The sequence below is a fragment of the Haliaeetus albicilla genome, chromosome 15 (assembly GCF_947461875.1).
Source record: "Haliaeetus albicilla chromosome 15, bHalAlb1.1, whole genome shotgun sequence".
Taxonomy (NCBI): Eukaryota; Metazoa; Chordata; class Aves; order Accipitriformes; family Accipitridae; genus Haliaeetus; species Haliaeetus albicilla.
The window spans coordinates 30321442-30347151 of record NC_091497.1 but is presented as its reverse complement, the minus strand read 5'-3'; the positions used below and the strand labels follow the sequence as shown (position 1 = coordinate 30347151).

Below are 25710 nucleotides of genomic sequence, written 5' to 3'. Positions count from 1 at the left end.
AATTTACTGGAAGTAGGTTAAAATTCACAGTACATATGCAGCCCAATATGCACATATGCAGAATCTGGAGCTGCAGAAGGGGGGAATTTGCAAGTCAGAAATGGCTGAAAAGTTCTGGTCTAACCAATCGTTTCTTTTCACCACTTCAAAGATCATGAGTACCCCAAAATATCAATCCTGTTAAGTAAGCACCATGTTCCCACAGTTAAAGCAGACGTTTTGTGAAATCTAAGCTCGTCTTCTCACTGGTACTGGTGCTAGACAAAAGCCAGTCACAGATCCCTGCCCATGGAAGCAGCCTGGGGTTTTTAACATATAATTTCCATGAGTCTTCTAATATTTTTCAGTCTGTGAAAACAATAATTATTTACAGAAGTAACTGTACCCAGTGGTTAAAGTAGATACTTCATTTAAAACCTGGAAATGACAAACACAAGCCCATCATGGCCAAACTTCTAGCTGAAGGAAAGCAAGGGAACCCAAAATTTAGACAGCTGTGGAGGAGAAAAATGAAAACTGCCAGAGGATGGAAAAGCACAGGTGCCAGCCAGACTGGCACGCAGGGAAACCCAACTCCTTAAGCCACAGAGCAGGAATAGACCAAACATCATCGGTATAACTTGTCTCCCTGTTCTGTGCATCACAACCCTGCCCTCGGGATGCTCTTCTGAAGGGTGAGACAGTGGTTAACACTCCAGTCCATTTTATCCTTCACGGCGCAAGTGGAATTGCCTGTGTGAGTGAATTGCTAAACTTGTTCTGTAATGAGGACAGCTGCCTAATTAAAACTTGGCTGTGATGAGCCATGCATTTTACATAGGCTACCTAACTACCACCAGAGGTGTAACAACCTGCATTTGCTGCCAGCCAGACTAAATACAAGCCTGTGACCTGTAGCTCAATCCACGACACCAGCAGGAAGAGTGACTTACAGCAATATAATTAATCTTGAAAAACTGCTAAAAAAATAATCTTTTGCCAGAGATCTTTCATGGGACTTTTCTTCCTCTTCTCCCAACCTTTTCCATAGACCTTAAATCTGAACCTGGACTTAACACATTAACAAACTGATGCAATTCCTTTTGTTTTTCTCTCTCCCTCTGATTGACACACAGTGGATGCAAACTCATGGACCAGCTCACTGCCACCCATGACTGTGGCCTCGACAGCAAAGCAGACATCTTCCAGCTGAATTCTGCCAACCTAAGCTCGCTTTCTCTGAGCCATTACACTTCTAAATTTTCTGCTTGTCAAATTAACTTCCTAAACACAAACACAATATAGCCTGTGCAGTTTTCTCTTCCTCTGTCTTTCAGTAATGTGAGGCAGCAGCTCTTGGAGATGTGAATATATATATTTAAATCAGTTATTTACTCTGAAACGTTTATGGCAGTTTAGATGTAATCACTATTGTTGCAGCTGGATTAAAAGTCATTGAAACTGATAGGTGTAATTGTAACCTATATTGACATTGTTGGAAGGGACAGTTCAGTGTGAGCCTCTGTCCACAGCAGAGAGATATGCAAAACCACTCAAGAATTTGGAAGTTCTGGGTCAAGGGACTTTGGCTGAGTATTGCATGGGAAAGGGAGAGGAGTTCAGGTAAGGAGAGGGATGGTAGGGAGTAAATAAGAGATAAGGAAGTTTCAAAATAACTTGATCAGATTCTGTTCAGTACCTTTTTGAGAGAAGATGAAAGGAATAGTGTCACTTAACAAAAGGTATGTTCATATTATCCATCTGACTTGGGGCAACAGTAATTCTGACGCAAATCCGCTGTTGTCTCCAGCTGCCTTCTAGTGGTTTCAGTTTCTAAGCATTTTTCTTGTGCATAAGCCGACTTCTCTTTCAGAGGAAACTTAACTGGAAGACTAGCCCAAATGTACTCCAACTCTACAGGAGACATACAGGTCCCAGCCAAAGGCTTGGACCTAAAAACATGGAGGTGGTCTTTGCTTGCTTGATTCTTCCGTACTCAGGAGCTACTCTCTGCATGTTCTTGGTACAGAACTGCTGGAGGTACCTAGCACCACCTCTCTTCCTTCTTCACTTGGTGTAACTTAAGCTAAACTTTAGCTGTTTGGGTCAAAAGAGACAACTGCTGACAACCTCATTCCTGGTTACATTTGCAGAAACACTTCTAATATCAAGCTGCATGACAAGTCTTTTTCTTCTTTTCCTCATTGGTCACCAGGTTTTTCCAATGATGTCTATCCTTGTTTTGCTAGTACAAAACATTGTCGATATCCTGAGAAAAGAATGTCTAGGAGCAAAGCAAACTAAATGGAGTGCATTATAAAATCAAACACAAGAGATACTGGGCTATAATATATATTACAGTCAGGTTTTGGGGAACTTTCAATCTTGAATTCACTAAAAGTCACAGCAAAAGTTCATGTCCATCAGAAAATCCTCAAAATCCAACTGCACAGTGCGTGCACTGACCTTAAAGTAGAGAGGCAGTACATCACAGAATATCTCAAGTTGGATGTGACCCATAAGGATGATCAAGTCCAACTCCCTGCTCCTCCCAGGACTACCTAAAACTAAACGTTATGACTAAGAGCATCAGCCAGACACTCCTTGAACTCTGACAGGCTGGGGACCGCTTCCCTGGGGAGCCTGTTCCAGTGACCGACCACCCTCTCAGTGAAGAACCTTTTCCTGACTTCCAACCTGAACTTCCCCTGGCTCAGCTTCATTCCATTCCCTCGTGTCCTATCGCTGGTCACCAGAGAGAGGAGATCAGCACCTCCATCTCCGCTGACCCTCTTGACGAAGCTGTAGACTGTGATGAGATCACCCCTCAGCCTTCTCTTCTCCAAGCTGAACAAGCCAAGTGACCTCAGCTGCTCCCTCTAAGTCTTGCCCTCGAGACCTTTCACCATCTTGGTCATCCTCCTCTGATAGCAGATCGTAGAGAGACATTAGAAGCTCCTTTTTAGAGTGAGATCACTTCAGATGTAGGAGAGAACAACCAAAATGCTGCTTGAAAGCTGTACTACTGTGTCTGGATCTTAATGGAGATGGATGTTGTCTGGTAGTTTTTTCCCTGCAGTGCAAAGGAGCAACCGGAAAACAAGTAGAAAGAAGTGGTCAAAAAGCCAAGAAGACAGCAAGAGAAATGTAAGCAAAGGGACCATGGCAGTAAGCCAGGAGGGGGAGAGAGCCTGGCAGCTGGAGTGCTGTGTGGCAACTGGAAGTGAAGAAATTGCCTCAGTTTGACTGTTTTCAGGAAAACAAGGCTGTGCCTGTATCCTCTGTATGGGCAGACTGCACACGAGACTGTGCACAAGACTGAGCGAAGGAAAGAGTTTGTTCTTCTTCCATTAAGTTCTCCCCCAGCAGAAGCCATCCAAAAGAGTCCAGTAGCAGTAAATATCAGTTTAAAAGGGTAATGTGGAAAAAAAAATAATGGAAAAAGCACGCATATGAATGCAATACAAGAACTTCATTTTCTGTGTCATTAGGTTGCAGGCTCTAGCCCAGGGCAAACCCCTGTTTCTATCTCTACCTGACGCTACTGCCACCATAGCAGGGTTGATGTAAATTAATGTGCTGGATCATGAACCAGAGAAGCAGAGTTCTTTACTTTTCTGCCAGTTTTGCTTCAAAACCTTTCACCACTACCACTCCATCAAGAAACTTATACCATTTCAAATGCAAATGAAAAACTGTTGTTTTTTCCACTTACTTTTGCTCTGAATTGTTGAAAAATTGCTGGATACTGTGCTGCTTCAAAAAAATGGTAATTTTGTCAAGAGTAGAAGGAATGTTGATTCAACAGTGGGTGATTACATACAAGAAACAAATGGGAATTTAAGGCTTAAGAGGCTTGTATTTCATGAAAAATATCTGACACACAAACCACATTGGAAACAAATTTTAAGTCTTGTGAAGTGAAACATTTAAGGGAGCTCTTCTGTATTAAAATATCAAGACATCACTCCTAATTCATCTCCTCCATAAGTAAAACAAAAGGCAGTGAAATTTTCAGCAGATGCATTTTACATCAATGCTATTTGCTCTGACTAAAAATTACACATTTTGTACTGCTTCTATTATGATATTTCACACAGTCACATACACGTAGCCTGTTTGGCTCAGTCATCTTGTACTTCATATCCAACATTGTTTGGGGACTGTGTGTTTTGCAGAGCCTTAAAGTTGGCCAAGAAATATAGATTCTAAATTGATGTAATTAATAACTACAGTGATAATAAAATACAGTTGTGGCCAAAATACCTGGCCAAAAAGATACTAATCACATCCAAAGAAGAAAAATGTTCCTTGCCCAAGAATTCTTATTAGATTTTCCTGGGAACACTGAATACCCTCTGGGGTTTGTGGTGTTGTTTTTTTTTTTTCTTTTTTAAAAATGTACATGGCTTTCCATTTTGTCTGTTTTACTTGCCCTTGTGTGACTAAACCAATATTTTGATTTTTCCATGGTCCAGAAGCATCTTTCTCTTGCATCATACCAATCTCAAGGTAACTCAGACCAGTACAGCCACAAGAATTGGGGAACTCAGGAATGCCACAGGGTGCAGGATGTCGTTCCACCCACCCTACTGAAGGAAGCTACCGAAGCAGGCTGAAAAAATCAAGTTTTACTCTCCCTCCCATGCTCTGTTGGCTTTAAAGCAGGAGGAGGCAAAAGGAGAAGCTTGTTTGCTGAAGGCATGTGGTTGCATATGTTAGAACAGAAGTGGAGCTCTTCATTTTTTTTGTGTTGCAGTAGTGCCAATCATGGACTGGGACCCCATTGACTCAGTCACCATACAAACGTGGAACAAAAGCAGTAATCCTCGAGCTCTGGTTAGCCAGTAAATCACCCGCCTTTAAGGGACAGGGATTTGCATATTTATGGTTGGGAAATAACCATGCTTTAGTCCATTGGAGCCTCTCTTGTTACGAGTGCACAGGGGGTTGTGTAGATGGGAAGAAAAGAATCAGTGTTACAGTCAGTGATCACGTACCACATCCAGCTCTTTCCTCTGAGACAACTACATTTCAATTTAAGAATAATTATTAAAAGCCCTGGGTTTTTCTTCCATTTTTCTCAGCCTCGAATAATTTTTGTGACAAGGCATCCTGTCTTCCTCACAACTGAAAGTCAAGTAAACCGTGCTCTAATTCTCCCAGCCAGAGGGAGGATCTGTGACAGCAACTTCTTCCATATGTTCATTTTCTATTTCCAACTTTTATTTCATAAGTAACAGGCTTTCAGAATTGCCCCCTCCATACTGCCCAGCACAGATTTACCAGTTGTATTTCTACAGCAGAGGATTTGCATACAAAACTAGAATCAGAGCATTTACACAAGGGGACAGCAGTTAAAAAAAATAACTGAACATAAAATATCACTGAAAAACACAGGCTTTGCCACTGTAGACACTTAAAAACCCAGCTCTGCACATCCAAGTTTATCCTGCCATGGTATTGAAAAATATGCCATTGTATCCAGGGTTACTCAGGCCATGAGTCTTCCTGAAAGCACACCTCAAAGAGCACATACCAGCTTAATACTTACACGGCATTGTGCTGGGCTTAGCACTTGACACAAACAGGAATTTCTTGTTATTAGAGCAAGTTTACGAGCCCTCAGCAAGCAGAAGGAGACAACAGAGGGAAAGAGGTGGTCAGTAGAGGTAGAAATAGCTGGTTTTGGAGAAAAAAGGTAGTCAGATCCCCATAGCCAGTTTGTGTCGTGGTAGGTCACATACCTGGTCAGGCCAGCGTGGCCACCAGCCACTGTGGTCCTTGTTTCTCAGGAAGGCCAGGGCTCCTGTCAAGGTGGGCAATGCCGATGAGAGGTTGTCTAATGGTAAACAGCCAAACGCAGAGGCAACTTTCTTTTGATCAGTTATTTGTTGCTGCCGTTTCCCCAATGCCCCCTGTTCTGCTCCTCCGAGATGGCCAGTATTGTGAGACTGTTAATAGATTATTTATAGAAATAAAAATAGAAATAAAAGTTCCGTCAACTTCAGGTACTCTCCGAGCTCATTTCAAATATAATCAATCAGCTGTGTGGATTAGCTAAAATTTGATTAAACATCTAAAAGACTCCTTTGGTGCCTGACACCTTTTGTGGATCCCTGCATATCTTTTGCACTGCTACTTACAGAGCCAGGCCTCGAGCAAGAATAGTTTGCTTATGTTTATAGCTAGGTTTTATGACAGTTCATTACTTGTGGTATAAACCCTCTGCATGGAGAACAGGAAAACAGCTCCCGCTCTGATCCTTGCTTCCTGGTTTGCTTTAAGTTTGACCATTTATCATATGAAATCAGTCCTGGAAATACCATGTATTTCCTTCTCCCGCCTTACTGCATACCTAAAATACCTCTAAGAACCTCTCAAAACCCAAACCTCCTCTTAAGCGTTAACAGCATGTTCTCAAATACTTTGTCTAGACTTGAAATATGTCTAAGCAGTAAAGTCTGAGGGGTGAACAGACAGCATATTTAGCCCCTGATAAATAACTGGAGTGAAGGCTAATCTTCAAAGCCAATACATTCTGCCTCTCTTCCATAGCCCGGGGAGAGCAAGGCAGAAACTGAGTTGACTGACGCTTTCTGCATAGGAAACGGGTTCTCCCAAAAGGTGCTTCCGAGCATCTGTGGGCTCAGATATCCTCTCCCAGTGTCTCTGTTCTCAGCTGGTATGAAATAAGCCCAAGCAACTACGCTCTCAACTTCAGAACCCCAAATCAATGCCTACAGAGAGCCGAGATATAGGACTACGAGTCTAATTCAGCCATTTAAACACATACAAAACACCGATGACCTCTCTCTACCACCTGAAAGAAAGAAGATAAATGTTTTCCTACAAGCCTGCTACAACACCAGGAAACACCTGAAAATAAACAAGACTGCAGCCTTTCCTTACTGTGAAAATATTCTGTATGCAAGACTTCCCTCTAGTGGAAAATCCATGAACTGACCGCTTCTCATTAACGCCTGCAGCTTCGAACATGAAAAACAAATGCCTAAAGTACATATGATGCTCTTGAAAGAACAGATGGCAAGTGTATTCATATATGAAAGCAGGAGTACGTTTGAATCTTGTCACACTTGAAGCTTAACCTCCTCCTACCCGAGTGATTCATTATTTTGAAGTCTGGAGGTGCTAGGGCTGAAAAGATGCGGGAAACTGCCCCTTCCACCGTTATTACTAATTCTGGAGTAAGCTTTTGTTATCCATACAAATATCAGGTACAGGATTTTCCATTAGAGCCTGGACTTTTGGAACAGGCTTATTCCCTACGATGAGAAGTTTGTCAGCCTTGGGGTACGCCTGCCTGCTTGCTTGTGGGAACAGGAGGAGGAAAGAGGGGGTTCTCGTGTGGACCCTATGCGAGACTGCTGCTGGGTCAATGAGTTCTCGTGACATTTATGTTGTTAACACAATTATTTGATTTGTGTAGGGATAAGTGATAGGGATTTATAAAAGAAACCCACAATAAACCAGCTCAAACCAAAAGATTTTCCAAGATCCACAAAACAAGATTGTTAAGTAAACTTACTTACCGTAATTTATAGCAATCAAAATTAATGCATCAATAGTTTCACACCCAGACTATGTAAGGCATTTTGAATGTTTTGCTAAGATTGAGCAAAAGAAGCCTAACCAACCTATAGATACACACCACAGTGGAATACTTAATGTAATCGTATAGGTGCTCTATAAGCATGTAGCTGCAGAACGTGTTGTAGACAGCAGCAAACGCACCTAACCGAAGTTCAGGTCAGAATTGCGTCTGTGCCTCTCTCATGTACATAGCGAAGTTAGTTATATACTTCAGAAGCACCGCTGCAACTACTGTCTTTTTCAGCTCCTCCTAAAACTGTTTCACAAGCCTCAAGGAATGGCACAGCCACAGCAGATCTGGACCGTGACGCCCAGCCATACAGGCACGTTCCTGCCACCAAAAGAGGTGCAGCATTTTTGATACCCAGCTAGTCAGTGTGGATAAACCATGAGCTGTGATGGCTCACGCTTCAATCTGCTGGTAGTGAATCCCGAGAAGAGGCACGTACGCTACCCAGCAAGATGCTCGCACTGCAATTGAAGATGAGCTGGCCTGTCTCACACTGTTCCTTCTGCCACCGGTTCCCCTGCCCTAGTTCTGGTGATCATCTGATGAATTCATCCCATTAACCATCAGAAATTGCGCTAGTCAAAAAATAAAGTGAAACGTTTCTGTCAGTTCAGCAAGCTGAATTAGCTCTTCACTACACAATGCCCTGAATTATCTCGTACTGCCAGGCACGTTGAGATAAGCAAGGTCCTGCATTCCGCAGGCAGCCTTTTGCCAGACTGTTGCTGCATCCGCGTGCTTGCCTTCTGCCTGGACAGCAGGTCCCATCTTAAGGTTCCTGCAGGTCGTTAGGGCACACATCACGCCTTGCCCACCTGCAACAAAGATTAAATTTGAAGGAGGTTGTGAGAATGCACTACAAGACTGTGAAGCATTTGAACATAGTACTGATAAAGAATTGTAGTGATATATTGACAAAAAATGGTTCTTGTTAATCTATTCAGTCTTGCCTATACAGAAATGTGAATCTGCCAGAGGAAGAAAGTATGCTTTCCTTGATTAGTCAAAGGGTTCTTCCTTTTTGTTAAAACAAACAAAAAGGACCCCCCAAAAACAAACAAACAAAAAAGGGGTAAAAATACTCAAGCACATTACAAGACCTGGAATTTGTTTTGGTCTTCAGCAATTCTTCTAGACTTCTCAGGAAGAAGTTTTCCAAGACTTAGCTGTAGCTCCAGTTGTAGATTATCACAGCTTCACTTCCTACCAGTCAGTTTGTCTTAGCAGAACCGCTGCTACAACCAAACACAACTTTACCGGTCCTTACCACAAAGACTGTCTCCACTTGAAATAGGCTATAAACAGCTTCATTGACACAGGTCTGCTTGAGGGTGGCCACAGAAGCATTTTAAACCAACTTACTCAGGGCCTGATGAAATTGCTGCCTTGCTCTTTATGCACTGAGGCCAGGCCAGAGTTACAGAAGAAAGGAGAGCTGTAGCATGAATAGGTCACTCCTACCTCCCTGTGGGTCAATGGAATAGGGGGTGCTGAAAATAGGAAATATCCTAGTCTCCGCCTAGGATATTTTCAGCTAGCCTCATTTGAGAGAAGATAGCCAGTCTCAGGTTTGAGACCCAAGATCAGGTATAGGGTGCGACTGTGCTGGGGCAAAGACGTGAGCCTCTTCAACCTCAGAGTCACCCCCACATGCTGACTCCATCTGCACTGTCCACAAATTTTTGATGCAGCCAAGCAGTTATTCTGATGCCAATGGACTGCTAAGAAAAAAGAAGCTACCTCCAGGGATGTCACATTTGCTAGAAAGGGAAAGAAGTCAACGGACAGGAGAGTGGAACAAGAATGACTATAACTGACTGTCAAAGTGGATTATATTATTTTTGAGATGACAAATTGCAGAAGAAAAAAAGGCAAGAAAGCGATGAAGAAAACAAGAAAGAAAAAGACAGTATGAAAGACAGAGTAGAGCTAGGCCAGCCGATATATTTCAAAGTTTAAACACTGAAATGTGAAGCACTGATTCTATGACATGTAAACAGTTAGCATTCATATATGCTAGCACATTGCCTCTGGGACAACTTCACAGACCTGTTAAGTTTGATGCCTCTTCTAATTCAAGTTACTGAAAAGACACCAGATCTTCTCAGAATAGTTTAAAGAAAAACACCTTTCCTTGACATCTGTTCCTCTCCATTATTTCTGTTATCCTTCCTGTACTACCCTACTCACCCCTGGCAATTATCTACAGGATTGTCAAGCAACTATTATCCCAAGCAGGTCACACCTGCGATGACAGCCCTGAAGAAAACTCAGCAGCTTATGCCTCCAGTGGTTCCAAGAGAAAACCAAACCACACACTGGGTGACAGAAGACTCCTTTTTTATATTTTCAGAATTCTCAAGAGTTTCTACAATTCTTAGTCTAGAAATCAAAACTATTAATCTACTTTTTCAATATAAAAATCTGCTAAAAAGATAGCCCAAGTATTTTTGCTCGTCTGATTTAAAGTGTCAACTAAACAGATACCAGAAGACTGCATCAGCAGTCTGATCTATAGCATCACAGCCTTCTTTTGAAGGCCTGAACTAAACCTCTAGCAATGTAAGTGTCATCACTATAAGACAGAAAAGCAGCATACCACTTCATGTCTTCACCTTATGTGGGCTGATCAAATGCTGCTAGGGTACCGCTGAGCCAAACCAATCCCATTATGGTCACTACCTCTCCCTGCTTGAGACATCTTTGAGCAAGTTGTTCCACAGCAAATGGCACATGATGAATACATAAGACAAAAATATCTTGTCATAGTTTCAAGGTGATATGTTACTATATATGAGATACATCTCTCAATGTGTTAAATAGTGGGGGTTTTTTTCCCTAACTACTTACAGAGTTCATATTAAACCAGTGAATGTTGCAGCTAAATGGAAAAAACCTAAAGAATGTCACGGGCTGAAGTTTGATGTCCATAAATACGCAAAAATTCCAAACCAAAGGCAAGTGTGTACAAAATAATTTATTACAGCATAACATATGTTGGCAATATTTTACAGTGAGTTTTCCATTCAACAATTTTGAATCTAAACAGATGACACACAAAGGAGAATTTTAATTAGAACAGTTTATTTGTCTTAATAAAATCCCCTCTTCATGAACTTGTATTTGCCTTTGAGGGGCTAGTTAATATTACTGAAATTATTTACATTGCAGTGAAATAAAAACAAACCAAGATTGAATGATTCCATTACAGTTTCCAGAAAACGGATTTTCTGTACAAGCCACAGTATAGTTATGTTTTGATAGCAGTTCTTATAGAATGTAAAGCTGTCATATGTAGCCATTTTGTCCAGCAATACTATGCTTTAAATAGGTATATTAGATTCAGACTTCCATTTTGATGTGTTGTATACTTAATAGTTAATGCACCAGAATACAAAGTAAGAAAAAGGTTCATTATGATTTGTAGTCAGCCTCTTTGTGCTCCCTTAAATAGTTTTTAAGTGTAAAACATACTCCTCACATACCATTTGCTTTACAGCACCTAAAGCAATAGTATTTAGGCATGAGAAGTACTGGAGTATTGGCCATATGTGGACAACTAAGACTTTTAATGGAGATAATACAGTAAACTTACCAGTGAATTTTTATGATGTAGAGAAGGACTGTATTCCCCATTACTGTACCTTCTGCATTTGCCCAAAATTGGAGCAGCTTTTTCAACTTAAGTGTCAATAGGTGAACAGATAGGGAGAAACCAGAAGGAAAAAGAGAAAGGGGAAGATGGAACAAAGGACAAAAAACAGTATCAAATTCATTATGTTTTCTCAGGAAATTGCTTCAGGATACTCAAACTTAAAAATGTTAAACTGACCATAAACTTAAGGAAACAATAGCTATGGAACACAAGGTAGACAGAATAGTTTTCAAAAAGCCTTAGGTTTTTTTTTTTTCTCACAAACTTAATCTTCATATCCATCAACACTGGTTCCATATAAGACACACACCTGACAAAAACATGCAAACCCCCAATGCTTTCATTGCCATTGTGCTTCAAAGGAAACCAAACTGACCAAAGATAAAAATAAAATAAAAAAAAAACAAAAAAACAAAACAAAAAACCAAACAAAAAACCCCAAAACAAAAAACCAACAAACCCAGGAAAAAAACCTAAAGAACAGTAGAAGACAAAGAGGGTAATTCAAGCAGCACTTCAGTCTTAATCTGCTAAAAAAGCTCAAATGATAATTTATTAACAAGATATGATCACATTTATCTGTAACAACACTTACGTGAAAGCAGTCTTTAATATCCATACTTTTTGTGAGGGAGGGCTGATGGATTATTAAAAGACTTAAAACTGTACAAGTATAAACATGAAAAATGCTGATTAAGGATAATGTTTACATAAATATTGGCAGTTTTTGTTGGGAGAAAAAAATAACTAATAGCATACTCCATTTCATATAACTATCCAAATATTTTGGTTTTTTACCTGTTAAAGATATTAAAATACAACCCGGAAGAGCAACCCTGATCTGTATCCAGCCAGCATGTAATGAGAGTCAGTTTTGTATACGTGTGCATGTAGGTATACACACACACACACGGGCTTGCACACACTACTTCAAATTTCATTACACAGCAAATCATGGTTAATGGCTGTATGATTCACAGATGCAATGCTGCTATCGTCCTCATTTGTGGCAGGCATAAAGGCAGACGTAAAAGGAAACAGTTTATGACATGCTGCTTGATATTCTTCACACTGAGTGTGGCAGCTTCCAAAACTACCATCAAGCAGTGCCTCAAAAACCTTTGTTAATGTCTAAAGAAACAAAAGTAACAGTTAATAAATGTGATTTGCAATTGGTTTATTACTACAAAGATGTACTGTTAAACAATACTAGTCTGAGCAAACACAGGTTCTCTGTTGGTATTCAGATATCTTGTAGTTACTTAGGGGAAAAAATCTGAAACCTTGTTCTTTCAAATAATACTAATTTATCATGATATATGAAGCATGTATGTTATCCTGCAGTTAAATATACATTATTTAAGATCCCACATATTTTTTGTCTTTAAATACTGTATCTTTTACCTTCACATTTTTGTCTCTCATGTTTTTATCCAATCTAGTAGCAACAGCAATTGCTTTTTCTTGTCTTGATTTGTCCAGGAAATACATCATCTTTGCACCTTATTACAAGAAAGAACACAACATTTAGATAATAGCATTCCTAAATGCAATTCCGCATATACAGACACACAATCAAAAAACTTATAGATCAATGTGAATTAGGACTTCTTACAAGTTTCAATAAACCATATTTTCCTCATTTATAACTGAAAACTAACAAAACTAAAGCTATTTTGAAATTTATTAGAAGCGTAAGGATTGAGTAACACAGGAAATCTGCTTCTGCAAAAGTGAAATGCCTCACTTCACTGAAAACCTGTCAGTCAAGAAATACACATGAAGAATATATTGGTGACTCAGCCCTTCAAATCAGCAGGCTGAATGAAATCCATCCTACAAATGTAGAACTGAATAAAAGACATTTTCTCAGAGATACTTCGAACTCTTTTGGAGAGTACTGGAGGCAAGTGAACAATACAGTTACTTAAACAACTGTGGAACACAGTCCAGAAGAAATTTAGACCAGTATATGTCCGTGTGGCAGAAAGTAAGGCCAAGCTGGGCCACTAACGTGGAGGTGAGTGAAATAGCTTCGGTACAATGAAAGCGTAATGCAAGTTCGGTGCTTTGCCTGGACTAGACTACACTGGTGAGAAGACACTGCATTAATGTACCTATGCAGCTTCCCAGACCACAGTTCGTTTATCAAAACTGGTCTTGGCCATGTCTGCAAAATACTGTGTTGTTCCTCATATCATAGCTGCCGTAATTTAAAATCTCATCTTAATGAACATGTAGGCATATCATATACTTTTCTTTTCCCAAATATGAAGTCCAGACGCACCTCACTACATAATTACCACAAAGAACAAAAAGCTTAAGAAATCATTTACTGAAAAAAAACACCCACATTCTGACTGTATTATCTCCTTTTGCTCAACTCACTTCCCCAATTATTAAATTTGTTTTCCTAATCAAAGTTTCTTAGTTCCTACTGCTTTTTATATCCAGAAGGTTTCAGAAAATCAACTGCTAGACTGAACATATGTGGGTTTGAGCCATCATTGTCAAAAAACTTATTAAACTTAAACTAGTTACATTTTTTTAAAGTTGGGGGGGCTATGGTACAGAAACTGAGAAGGAATTAAAATTCTGCTCATAATTTTTTTTACTAGTAATCATCTTAAGCTAAGAAAACACTCATTTGTACTCTCAGACTTAAGGTTTGGGTCTTTCAGACCCTTACATTTTCAAACTTGAATTAAAGATTACAGTTTAAGAAGTTATAAATTGTACAGTAAATTTAAGTCAATCACTTCAAACATAAACAGTTTCAGCATAAACAGAAGACTGACACATAGGTGAAGACGTAGAGCTACCAAGGACACGTCTATGGTTAGTTCACTCCTGATTTGACTTTAAAATCCTAATCCCACCTTTGTTCCCACTGCCTGTAAATTGATACACTGTTGATCACAGTGATCAATGGACCCTAAGGTCCATTGACTGACCCTAAGGAGCTTTTATGCATTTAAGCCCCTCACCTCCAGAGTGTGGATAGACTCACCTTCTTCAAAGGGGTCCCTGACATCTCTCTACCATGGGTGCCACCACTGTCAATGATCTAGCTTGGGTTCTTCTCAAAGGCACTAAAGATGTACGCAGTGTGAAGCCAAACTCAGAAGTATGACAGTCTTAGCCTGTAGAATTACTATGACAAAGTGACTGTACTATTTTCCATAATAATGGAGGACCAGAAAGCAGAACCTGGAAAACATCCAGTTAGCTGCCTAACAATGACAAGAGTGGAAGAACACATTGGTAAGAATCAGGAGCAATTGCCTGCTGAGATATCTGTACTTGACTTCCCAAATCTTGAGCCTGCTCGCAGGAAAGTGGTGCGACTATTCCTCTCAAGATGCTGTCCTGAAACAGGGATCTTATAATGGCCTCTATAACTTTGGGGTAAGTTACCTAACCTACCTTTAAGAGAGATGAGCAATCTTCTGAAGCTAACTTTCTCTAGTGATTCTGGGCAGACCATGGGTAACTTTTACAAACTAGGTGAGATGAGTACTGTTCTAAGTACTTTAAGTGCCCAATAAATCTACACTTATTTTTGCTTCCTAACTGCTGCAGAGATGTTTTGTTTTCTCCTCTATTAGCTTTTCAGGTGACAAATTCTTACTATTCCAAAACTTTCTGTACTCGGTAGACATGACAAATTTCAATTCCCACTTCCTTTGACTTAACTTCAGTAGCTACTTGTAGCTCTTCTACACAAACAGTGTAAGAGTGTCATATTTTAACATTTTCTTTGTTGACCATGAAGCTGTAAAGCAAAAGGAGAATAACAAGTCTGTCATGGTATTTTTCCTGATGCTATTACTACATGACAAAGCGACAAGCAGGAACAGAGACATTCCAGCTGATAAGAAAACAGGGAAAAGCACTGCATCTAATAAAAGTGATTTTTTTGCTTTATATTTTCTATCACTTCAAAAACTAGAATTTGCAACAGGAGGGATGACAGTGCTTCCATACTTGAGTATCTGTGGTGGTTTGATCGCACTTTTTGGAGGCAAGAAGCAGGTTCCTTATGCATCTAATAAAAAAAGAAAACTCATTCACTTTTTTTAACACAGTAAAAGCAAGCAGAAAAAACCCAATGTGAACATGTGAATTTCTGGCTCATTAGAATTTATGTATTAATTATGAACTGCAGATAAAGATTCTGGATTTAAATCACTTCAATCATCTCCTTTGCAAGAGCATTAAGAAGTTATACAAACCTGACAGTTGGTGCTGAATGGAGGTAGCATTGTGTTTGAGAAATTCTTCATTAAAACTTTCCAAGTTTTTATTAACAAAGATTTTCTGCATTTCTTGAGTTAGGACCTTGCTCACAATTTCTGGGAGGTTACTGTGGTCAGATACTAGAAGGCGGAAGGCAAGAGGGAGAGAAGCAAAAAAAGCCATTTAAACAACTGTAGAAAACTGTGAAACCGTGAAGATCACTGCTAAAATTCCCATTTTTAAAATCTGGGCACAGTAAGAAACAAAACAGGTCAACACAAACATTACTGATACATTTATAGATGAAACATTCATAAAGGATGCTCTGTCATGTAACCTTTGTGGGGCAAATTCACAACACATACTTCACTACAGTCAGAATCTCTCTCCCATATCTGCCACTTATTTTCTTAAAACTTCAGAATTTCAAGGATCTTTGGAACACCTACTCCTCTGAAATCTAGCCAAGATGAATTATTTGGTCCACCTGGTGGATTAATGGAGGAAGGAGTATGATACAAAACATACGCAGTACCCTGCATAGCACAACCTGTGTTTTCTTGGGTATTACCACGGAAAACAAACCATTTCATTTTTCTTCATATCAGTTTGTGTTTCAAGAGTATTTATACATTACAAAAATATGTAGTTATGTCCTTGTACAATATAACTTCCTATATCTTTATACATACATACGTACTTCCTACGCACATACCAGCTTTAGAGAATTTAATCAAGCACTCATGTAGCCATGGGTTATTACTGTTGATAGCAAAAGCTCTTTTGACAGACTGTAACATTAACAGAAACTTTCCTGTGGGAAGGAGAAAAAACAAAAACATACCAAGATTAAGAATACAGAACTTTTTATATCAACTACTGTTTTCTTTAGTAAATCCAGCACAAACATTAGAAACAAAGCCTACACAGAATTAGAAAGGAGATTTATTTTTCCCATCCAAATTGCTTAATAAGATAGAAATGCCTGCTGCTCAAACTCTGGCAACACTGCATAGATGATGTTACTATCTGTTTGGCTGCTTTTTCCCCTAGATAATTAAAGATCACACTGCAAATATCTTTCTACAGCATTTATTGGTATATACTACAACTTACTTGGCTTTTAGGTTTTTTTGTTTTAAGGGTGGCTAAACAGAAGTGCTATTTCCCCTATTATTACTGGATACGATGCAAACCCCTGCTTCAGTCAAGTAAATATCTATTCCAGACCATTTTAGGCTACATTCAGATAACATAGGCTGCAGTGAAGAGTTAAAATTTTGTAAAGCAAAAATAAAATTATGCAGTACTTTACCTTTTCTAAAGTATATTTCAAATGCTAATAAATGTGTTTCTATGTCATCTCCAATAAGATTCTTGAGTGGTATAAGGAACTTAATGGCTTCTTCTAATGGATTTTCTACCTGTTTTAATAAAAACAGAGTGAAATTTAAAGCTTAAAATAAATGTCAAATTAGAGGACAAATATTACTTTTCTTCAGTGTAAACACAGATAGACTGCTAAAAGGTATCTTTGCATGCAAAAATTATTTTATAAAAACCCTTAGATTCTTTTAGGAGAACCTGATAGTAATCCCATATTATAGGCTTTTTATCATAATCACATGAATTTAACAAGAAAGACCATGCTAACCCTTTCCAGTTTTTCAGGAACTAGCTCTTCCCTGGGTCCACTAGTTTCCTCCTCCTCTTCATCTCGCTTTTTCTTTTGATTCTTTTGTTGTCGCTCTCTTTCTGCATGTTTTCTTTCCTCTTCAAGTTTTGCTTTCTTCTGTGCTCTCCTTTGCTTGCTAAGCATTTTCTTCAGTTCTTTGGCTGAGAGATTTTCTACAGATTAAGGTAAAAAAAACGGTAACTCTGTGAATACGAGTATTTAATTAAAAATCTTGTTTCCCTCAAACAACACTCAGACATGCCACTACACTCCTCCCCCATATCAAAATGGCATACTTTTACAGCAATTTCCATAAACATCAGCACTTGCCAGACCATCATCACTACATAGTCCAACATTACTGCTGGATTACTATTTATAGCATAACACAACACTTGATCTTGCATATTTTCTCCTACATAATTGTTATGGAAACCTTGACTATTTGAAAGGTTAACTACGTAAAGTTCTTGCATCTATGACAGGTTTTACCTTAGAAAAGGACAATGGTTTAAGTGTAATACTGAACTCCCATATTAACTGTAGCTCAGCTTCCTTCTAATGCTAACTAGAAACATCCAGATGGATTTTACACTCCATCTTAAAACAAACTTGTTATCTTTCATTAAAGTGTCTGAACAATATACAGCCATGATAATTGCACTGATTTTCTGCAAATGCCATGGGATAGCTAAACGGATGCAAGCAAAAACTGATATTGTTGGCATGAGGAGAGATAAAATATTCTGGTATGTCTTAGCAGGACCATTATATGAATCTTCAGGCTGCTTGCTGTGTTCAGATTTTTAGGCTGGACTAGCATTTAGATAACCAAGAAGGTTTAACAGTTGCATGAAAAGCAGAACACACAAAACATGGTCTCCTACAAGTTCACACAGAAGTGAAGAGCCTTCAGCCTTTCCATTCGCCCCTCTTTTTCCTTTCCTGCTGTCCCACTGATCTGACCACTTTGGCCAGAATAATACTGTAGTTTCCACTCTGTTTACTGTGGTGTTTCACTGAGAACAGGATTTGTGCTAATAATGTGGCAAGGAACAGACTAACGGGCTACTGAGGGAATAACACATCTTTTTTTGTGGCTATGGCACCACGACCTCTCCACCAGGGCCCAGCCACCATTTGGAGATAAGGAAGCAAGGAGAAGCAAGCGTACTTTTTACCTTATTCATACAGTGCTGTCTTCCCCTGGGGCTGAGCCTACTGAATCCCAATGCACAGCAGGCAAATGAACTAACATGACTTCTTAGACCCTTCCCCACCTTAGTTTCTATGACATATTGCTACCAAGATCTTCTGTCACACCAATCTTACATTATATACAGGAACAAATTAAAATTGGAGAGAAAAAAGATGCAAGTTCAACTGTGCTGTGAAATGTGCTTCTTTTTAGATGTACTTCATTATACAAAGACAGATATGGAAAAACTTATTCACCTCTCAGTGAAAAATAAGAATGTATTGGCAATATTAAGTGGCATTTTTGGTTTAGTTTAACTTCTTCCCCCATGTCAAACATTCTTCCCTTTGCAAAGAGCCAGACATTAATTTCATCCCTTGAGTTAACAGCCACTGCAGTGCTGCCAGTAGCTGTGATTCCACAAAAGGAGAAGCAACTATTTATCTTAGAGGAAAAAAACTCATAACTCACTTGTCATTGAATCCTCAGATTTCCAAACCACACCCCACCGGTTTCCTAAGAAAGTCTGCTTTCCATTTAACACTAGTTTTGAGTAATTTCCTAAATATATTTATTTTGCTAATACACACTTATCCATGTATTCTCTGGTCCTGAAGTTATGTGGAAAATAATAAAATTTAATGCAGTGTTAACTAGTATTACTATGTAACAAATTAAATACCCTAGATCAAAATAAAATTCTTACAATTCAGACTGCTTTCCCACAAAATCTATCCGTTGTTTCACAATTTATCTGTTAATGACATTTATCTTTTGTTTAAATGGACAAACAGTTGAACTGGATTTCATTTTTCCTCTTAATATTCTGAAATGCCATTCTTCCCCAAGTATTCCAACTACAGCTATGTTCATTCATGACCTAGTTTTACAATATGATGAGAGGAGAACAGAGCAAAGAGGAGGAAAGCTGTAGCATATTATCTATGATTTTTTTCAGTTACCATACTGCGACAGAAAAGAGGAAAAACTTGTGTATGTTACAGCTCATATTTATTCTATGGCACATAACTTAGCTTAATAAGCTTTTACATGTGTCATACACATATGAGCCTCCATTATGGTCTAGATACCTGAATTCACTTCTTGTTCTTTGCTTTCATTGGTAAGAGGATTATCGTGGAGCTTCAGGTAGATTTCAATTGCTGATCGAGCAGCCTTGAAGTAGAAGGCATGTTTCCTGAGCACATCTTCTAATCTCAAAAGATCTACGTAGGCACGAAGAGTCATCTTTCTCATGCAGTACGTGTGGAAGTCAAATTGGTCATCCGTTATCTCAAAAAAATGCTTCAAGAAATAAAGATAAAACACACAACTCTTATGCACTTCCCCAGCTTAGTCTATTTTTTCAATTAGATGGAGATGACTAAAGTTACAACTGGTATTATTTACAGGCAATATCTAACAGGCATAGAAATATCCTTATAATACTGACTATCCAAGAGAACCTGTCAGTAGGGAAAAAGCCCACCCAGAAAAATCTCATTTTTTTAACAGAAACTATAATGTGATTGTTCAAAGACTTAGGCATCTTTTAAAAAGCAAACTGAAATGTCATTGTTCTGATTAAAACAATTGGCAAAAGACAGCATACAGTTAATGCACAAATAGTTGCATAATTCGGAGACATGGTGTTTTATATTGAATCCTCCTCACTTCAAATAATCATTTTTCACATAATGGCTAGGGATGACATCTTATCTATTACAATAAATCACCAAGTATTAACCTGTTTTTAAAAATCATTATACTAGAAACTTGATATGCAAAGAAAATTATGCTGATGACATCAGCAATTATCTTCATTAGTGTGTGAGAAATATTGGAAAAGAGATTGATGGCCTTCACACCTACTTACCCTTTCTACTTCGTGGCACTTTTTCAAGGCATCACCATACTTCCCTAGCCTTTGATAAGCTGCAGCACATTCAGTCTGGAACCACATACACTGCATCTCATTTAGGTTTTCCATAGCAGAAGTTCCTTCCTGAAACAAGTGTCATTATCACTTTTTGCTATTATAATTTACCTGCTGCTTTTTTTCAACTATGGCTAGTTTCAGGCCATTAGTAGGAAACAATCAATCTTTCAACTACTTGGAATACAATAGAAAATGGATGTAATCACCCAGTGACTGAGAATAATACTTGTGATACCCTGTGCTCCCCGAGACAGAAAGGAATAATTTAAACGATTTAAGAAACAAAAATTATCGGAACAAAATTAGCATCTCAACGGATTTTTAAGATTAACTCATGCTTGTATACACAGTCTTACTTTCACAATTTGAGGACAGAAAACAATGCTATTTTTAAAAACCTTAAAGTTCAGCAAATAATTTTTGTTGTTTTTCCCCCCCTGTTGGGTATGTGGCATCTACTCGTCTAAAAATCCACCAATATGTTTACTGATTTATCATGTAGTATGAATAATTATAAGTTTCTTAGAACTTGTTAGTCTAAATAAGTGACATTAGATTTATACTTCATACTTTTACCCGAAAAAATCCTAAGATGTATTCTTTACAGTTTCAATGCTCTAGATTAAGAATAAACAAACTGGAAATACGTTCCACATAACATGAATGCTAGCACCAAATTTTCAGAACAGTCTTTATACCAGAAAGAAAACCCAACTCAAATAATTAAATGTGAGTTAAGATCAGATTTATCCTATCTTACCATAGGTATCTATGCTAGACTTCTGTATTTCTTGCTCTAACATTTCCAACAAGCATACACAATGAGTTTTCGGAATGAAATTTTCAATTGTTCCTAAAAATATCTAGAAAGCTCAGATTTAGTTCCAAGTGTTTTCACACCTAAAATTAAGAAGCCTAATAAGTTTATGTGCTCCAGAAAATCCCATATGTGTCTTCATAATTAGTTACATAAATAATATGTAAATCTGGTGTTTAAGAATCTAAATTTGTTCAATGTCAAAAATACAGAATTTAAAGTGCTTACCCCACCTTTTAAGGATAGGATTTGCTTTAACAAAATTTTTGTCTGTAGTACTAGCTTAAAAGAACTAAATGTTAAAGTCCAAATTAATTTATGTTAATGCTACATCATAACAAATACAGTACACATTCCTGTGCAGTTAGTTCAGATGGAATTACTGGGGATTGGACACAAGGAAGAAATTCTTTACTTTGAGGATGGCGACACACTGGCACAGGCTTCCCAGAGCAGCTGTAGATGCCCCATCCCTGGAAAGTTCAAAGTCAGGTTGGATGGGTCTTTGAGCAACCTGGTCTAGTGAAAGATGTCCCTGCCCATGGCAGGGGGGCTGGACTAGATGATCTTTAAAGGTCTCGTCCAATCCAAACCCTTCTGATTCTCTATAGTTATTTAACACTAAGTGTAAGAGCATTCATTATCTTAAAAATGGACACTAATAAAACTTTTGGTCAAAAGTTACATGAGTGAAAAATAAACTGCCAGAAGCAAACAAAACTGCTCTTCATTAAAGCAATATACTTACCCTCGTGAATTTAGAGCACATCTCCTCTGCATCCTTCACCATATTTGCTCGCAGCATGTATTTAGCACATTTAGAATTGATAAATCTGTCCGCAGTATCCAAAGACTGTGCTTCATCCATCCATTTGGCAGCTTCCTTGAGGTTACCTACATGCTGTTAGGAAAAAATTAAATCGTTAACTTTCAGTATAAGCCTGCTATTGACCAACTCCTGAAATCTATAGTTACTGTTATTTCTCCCTCAGAAACAAAAGGCAGTATTATTGTTCACTCCCCCCTGCCCCCAGACTTTTTCAGAATGACAATTTGCTGTAAGTTGTGACTTGCTTTGCAAAACACAAACAAAAGGATTTTCATTTTCTTCCTGATAGAACAGTGGCCCCAAAAAACCCACATGAAAACTGATGCCCATAACCATTGCTAACTGAAATACTATGCACACGTTCACACCAGTTTGATGGTGTTGGTTTGTTTGGGTTTTTTTTAATAAACTAGGTACTCTACATGTCCAAATTCACTTTTACCTTGTAAATTTTTGCTTTTAAATAGAATAGCTCTATTAATGTTGGAGTGCTTGCAATTGCAGCATTAATGTAATCCAAGGCCAAAGAACACTGGCCAAGTTTGTCAAAGTGCTGTGCCAGGAAATATCGAACCCAAAGCAGTGTCGTTGGGGGCTCTTTCTCTCCGTTTTCTGCAACAAAATGGAAGAAGTTACAGTAACCAGTAAGGTTGAAGACTGCATTTGAAAAACAAACACAAAACCCAAAGCTTGGCAAATTCAGCAAATATTTCCTGCAACGCATTCATTTACTAGAAGGTATTACAAGTATTTTCTTGCAAAAAAGTATCAGCACTTCAACAGTTCTTGGTAACTGCCATAAACAGTAATAGTAATTACAGTGTAATTAATGTAAGACCATAGAAACTTACCACATGTACTAAAAAGGTCACAAGTTTTCAAAGAGGCTTCATAACCAGTAACAAGTTCTTGAATTGTAGAAACCTGCATATAAAAAAAACCCCCTCAAGTTATGTTCTACTATCATGTTTACAGAAATTAACACACTGAAAAAATACCTGGGCAAAATTAGAGAAACTATACTAAAATAATTACTTCATTTGGAAAAAAATTGGATGCATCTTCATATAGTTTCCTTCACCTTTCACAAGCTACCTTTGATCACCCATTTTAACTGGTGATACAGCAGGGAAACGGGTGTAATCTTTGGCAGCTTACAGCAGAAAGTGATCGAGTACATTTGATTAGTATCCTTTTTAAGTTGTATTTTGGAATTTTTATTTATGCTGTTAGTTTTTAAGTGTCCAAACTGATCCAACTGAAGAAAGGTGCTCTGGAAAAGACCTCATGAACTTCCCATAACAATGAAGATACAGAAGAAACTTCTGTGGTTTTCTGGCAGGCTGATACGTACCATTAAAGATCTTTTGTTGTTGTTAAAAAGGTATTGTTGCCTAGAATCCAGGCTGCATCTTTTCCTATAAAAATCTATATATTGATCGATTTAAGGCTAACATTTTCCAAAATCAGACCTTGTCAACAATATTGTTGTTCATTCCACAGTTGACTCAAAATTCACCCACAGAGTTTTGCGCTCACACTAGACAAGTTTAACATTTACAATACATACAAATGTAAGTATCTGTGCATTTCATGACAATGAACTATTCCAATACCAGGACTATGGCTTAGAAGCGTCATGTAGTATTTCTAAGCATTTTATGAAATGCTCAACCTGTTTTGTAGCTACATTCTAAATGTGCCTGCCATATCTAGCAAGTAACCAGCCTCTTAAGGAAACAAAAACAATAATGAAGAAATACAATCTACGATATATACCCAAAACACAGAAGGGACTTAAATAGGATTTGACTGTAAGCATAGCAGGATAACAGCTACATTCACCAATCAGGTGAAACCTATAGATGGTTAAACACTAAACCTTCAGTGGTTAAAAGTAAGATGATCTCACATCAAAAAAAATTGGTTGCAAGAGTAAAATCAAAAATGTCATGGAGAGACAGCAAAATTTAAAAAAGCAGAATTTGACAAAGCATGCATCCACTTCAAGATACACTTTGGGAGAGGACGGGAAGGGAATAAACCTTGTTCTAGAAGATCAAAGTATACGATTTGAAGGATTCTGTATTTAACCTAATTCAGCACAACAGGCAAGAAAAGCAGGACAAGTTGTTTCAAAGAGAGCAGAGAAGGTGAGATGCCCAAGTCATACACAGCCAGTGTAAATATCTCAGGTATAATAAAACATATAAACACATACACACACATTCTGGAAAGCTCTGGGCAAATCTTGTAAGAAATGGTTTCTGGTAGCAAAATCTCATCAAATATAATAAAATGTTACTAGAATTCAAATAACTACAAAGTGATAAAGGAATGTAAAGAAGTCACAAGTAAATAGACAAAAGCAAATAAATGCATTAAGCTGTTCTCTGGCCTCAGACATCTATTTCCTAAAAGAAACCTTCAACCACCTCAGAAAATCTTTGAAGATTCTGTTCTCTACAATGAGTCCAAATGCAGAAGTAAGCATCTGCTTCAGGTAGCAGGCTTGCAATGCATATGTAAATGCAACAGAGCTAAGTGTTATTTCCTTGCTGCTTTTCACTGCAACTTTGAAGTATTCCCAAAGTTATTCTCATCTGGCTATTAGTATACTCAAATTCCTTTGACACCAACCAGCTTTACTAAACTGCAAGTGAACTGCGTGTAAAGTGAGAAAGACCCCTTCATTTCTTTAATAAACATACCCCTCCTCCCCCACATCATTTTTTTCACTACTGCACACTTGGAGTATGGCTTCACAGCTGGACAAACACCATGCTACCACCAAAAAGAAAGGTGCCATCATCTCCGAGCCACACATGCCTGGTCTCTGCTTTGGGTCAGTGCTAGTGGCTGTATCCAGGGTTACAAGTGATTTACTCCCTGCTCCACCTCAGCATACAGATGCCCAATTACTAGTTCCATCATCGGGAGAGTTGGCAGTGGATAGATCTGGGGTAGTGATGCAGTAAGAAAGCCTCTCTTCCTAGCAGGAGGGTCTTCAATTAGCTCACAGCAACAGTGAAATCAAATCCTCTGATCCTGAGGTGATGGAGAATACCAAACTGTACCATGTTTTAAAAGATGCTAAGTTCTTCCATATTCAGAACTCTGCAGTGGTTTTGGCTTCTACAGTCCAAGAAACTACACTGGAATTGTCATTCATGAAAAATACTTTGAACACCACATTTGGAAACGAGTATTCAATGAAAGCAACAGCTACAGAACCAATGTAAATCTGTTAGTTAGGTTATTGCATACATTCTTGATGAAGATGACAGTATCTTTGTTTCTCATGACTACTCAGATTTTTTTTTCCTCCCTTTTTATGCTTATGCTTCAGTCTCTTGCTAGTAATTTAGGTAAATAATTCCACGTTCATCTGCTGCTTCAGGGAACAAATGATCTGGAAATATGAACCCTAATTTCTGTGTCCATATTAACTGCAAATTTAGTAGTAAAATCTGTCTCTTGGATTTACTACCATCTATTAGCTGTATTCTGGAGTCACCACTGCCATCTTAAAGGCAATAATTTTACTATTTCTAAACGTTACAGCATTCTTCATAAAGATCATTTTACAATTTCTAAAAATCAAGCTGAGGTATCTGGAAATACCATGACACTGACCATGAGTTAATTTCAAACAGTATTATTCTAGGAAAAAAGTTTCAGTTATTCCCTTGCCATGGATCTGAAAAAGCTTAAGGTATTTCAAAAGCTTAAGTGAAGTCATCAACAAATCTCAG

General features: G+C 38.3%; 1 protein-coding gene across 3 annotated transcripts in view; it reads right to left on the bottom strand.

Moving 5' to 3' along the window:
• Positions 1–10562: 10562 nt before the first annotated feature.
• Positions 10563–25710, bottom strand: part of NAA16 (N-alpha-acetyltransferase 16, NatA auxiliary subunit) — a 72979-nt gene continuing 57831 nt past the window's right edge. The window contains exons 10-20 of one of the 3 annotated variants that reach the window (XM_069802620.1): positions 22807–22879; positions 22398–22567; positions 21875–22027; positions 20247–20375; positions 19462–19675; positions 17152–17345; positions 16813–16921; positions 16213–16311; positions 15494–15637; positions 12663–12760; positions 10563–12389 (exon numbers count right to left, since the gene is read on the bottom strand). In XM_069802620.1, the coding sequence (XP_069658721.1) occupies positions 12189–12389; positions 12663–12760; positions 15494–15637; positions 16213–16311; positions 16813–16921; positions 17152–17345; positions 19462–19675; positions 20247–20375; positions 21875–22027; positions 22398–22567; positions 22807–22879 (1584 nt within the window). In that variant the 3' untranslated portion in view covers positions 10563–12188. Of the gene's footprint in view, positions 12390–12662; positions 12761–15493; positions 15638–16212; positions 16312–16812; positions 16922–17151; positions 17346–19461; positions 19676–20246; positions 20376–21874; positions 22028–22397; positions 22568–22806; positions 22880–25710 lie in introns of those variants that run through there. The other 2 variants (XR_011327904.1, XR_011327905.1) reach the window with 2 other exon arrangements.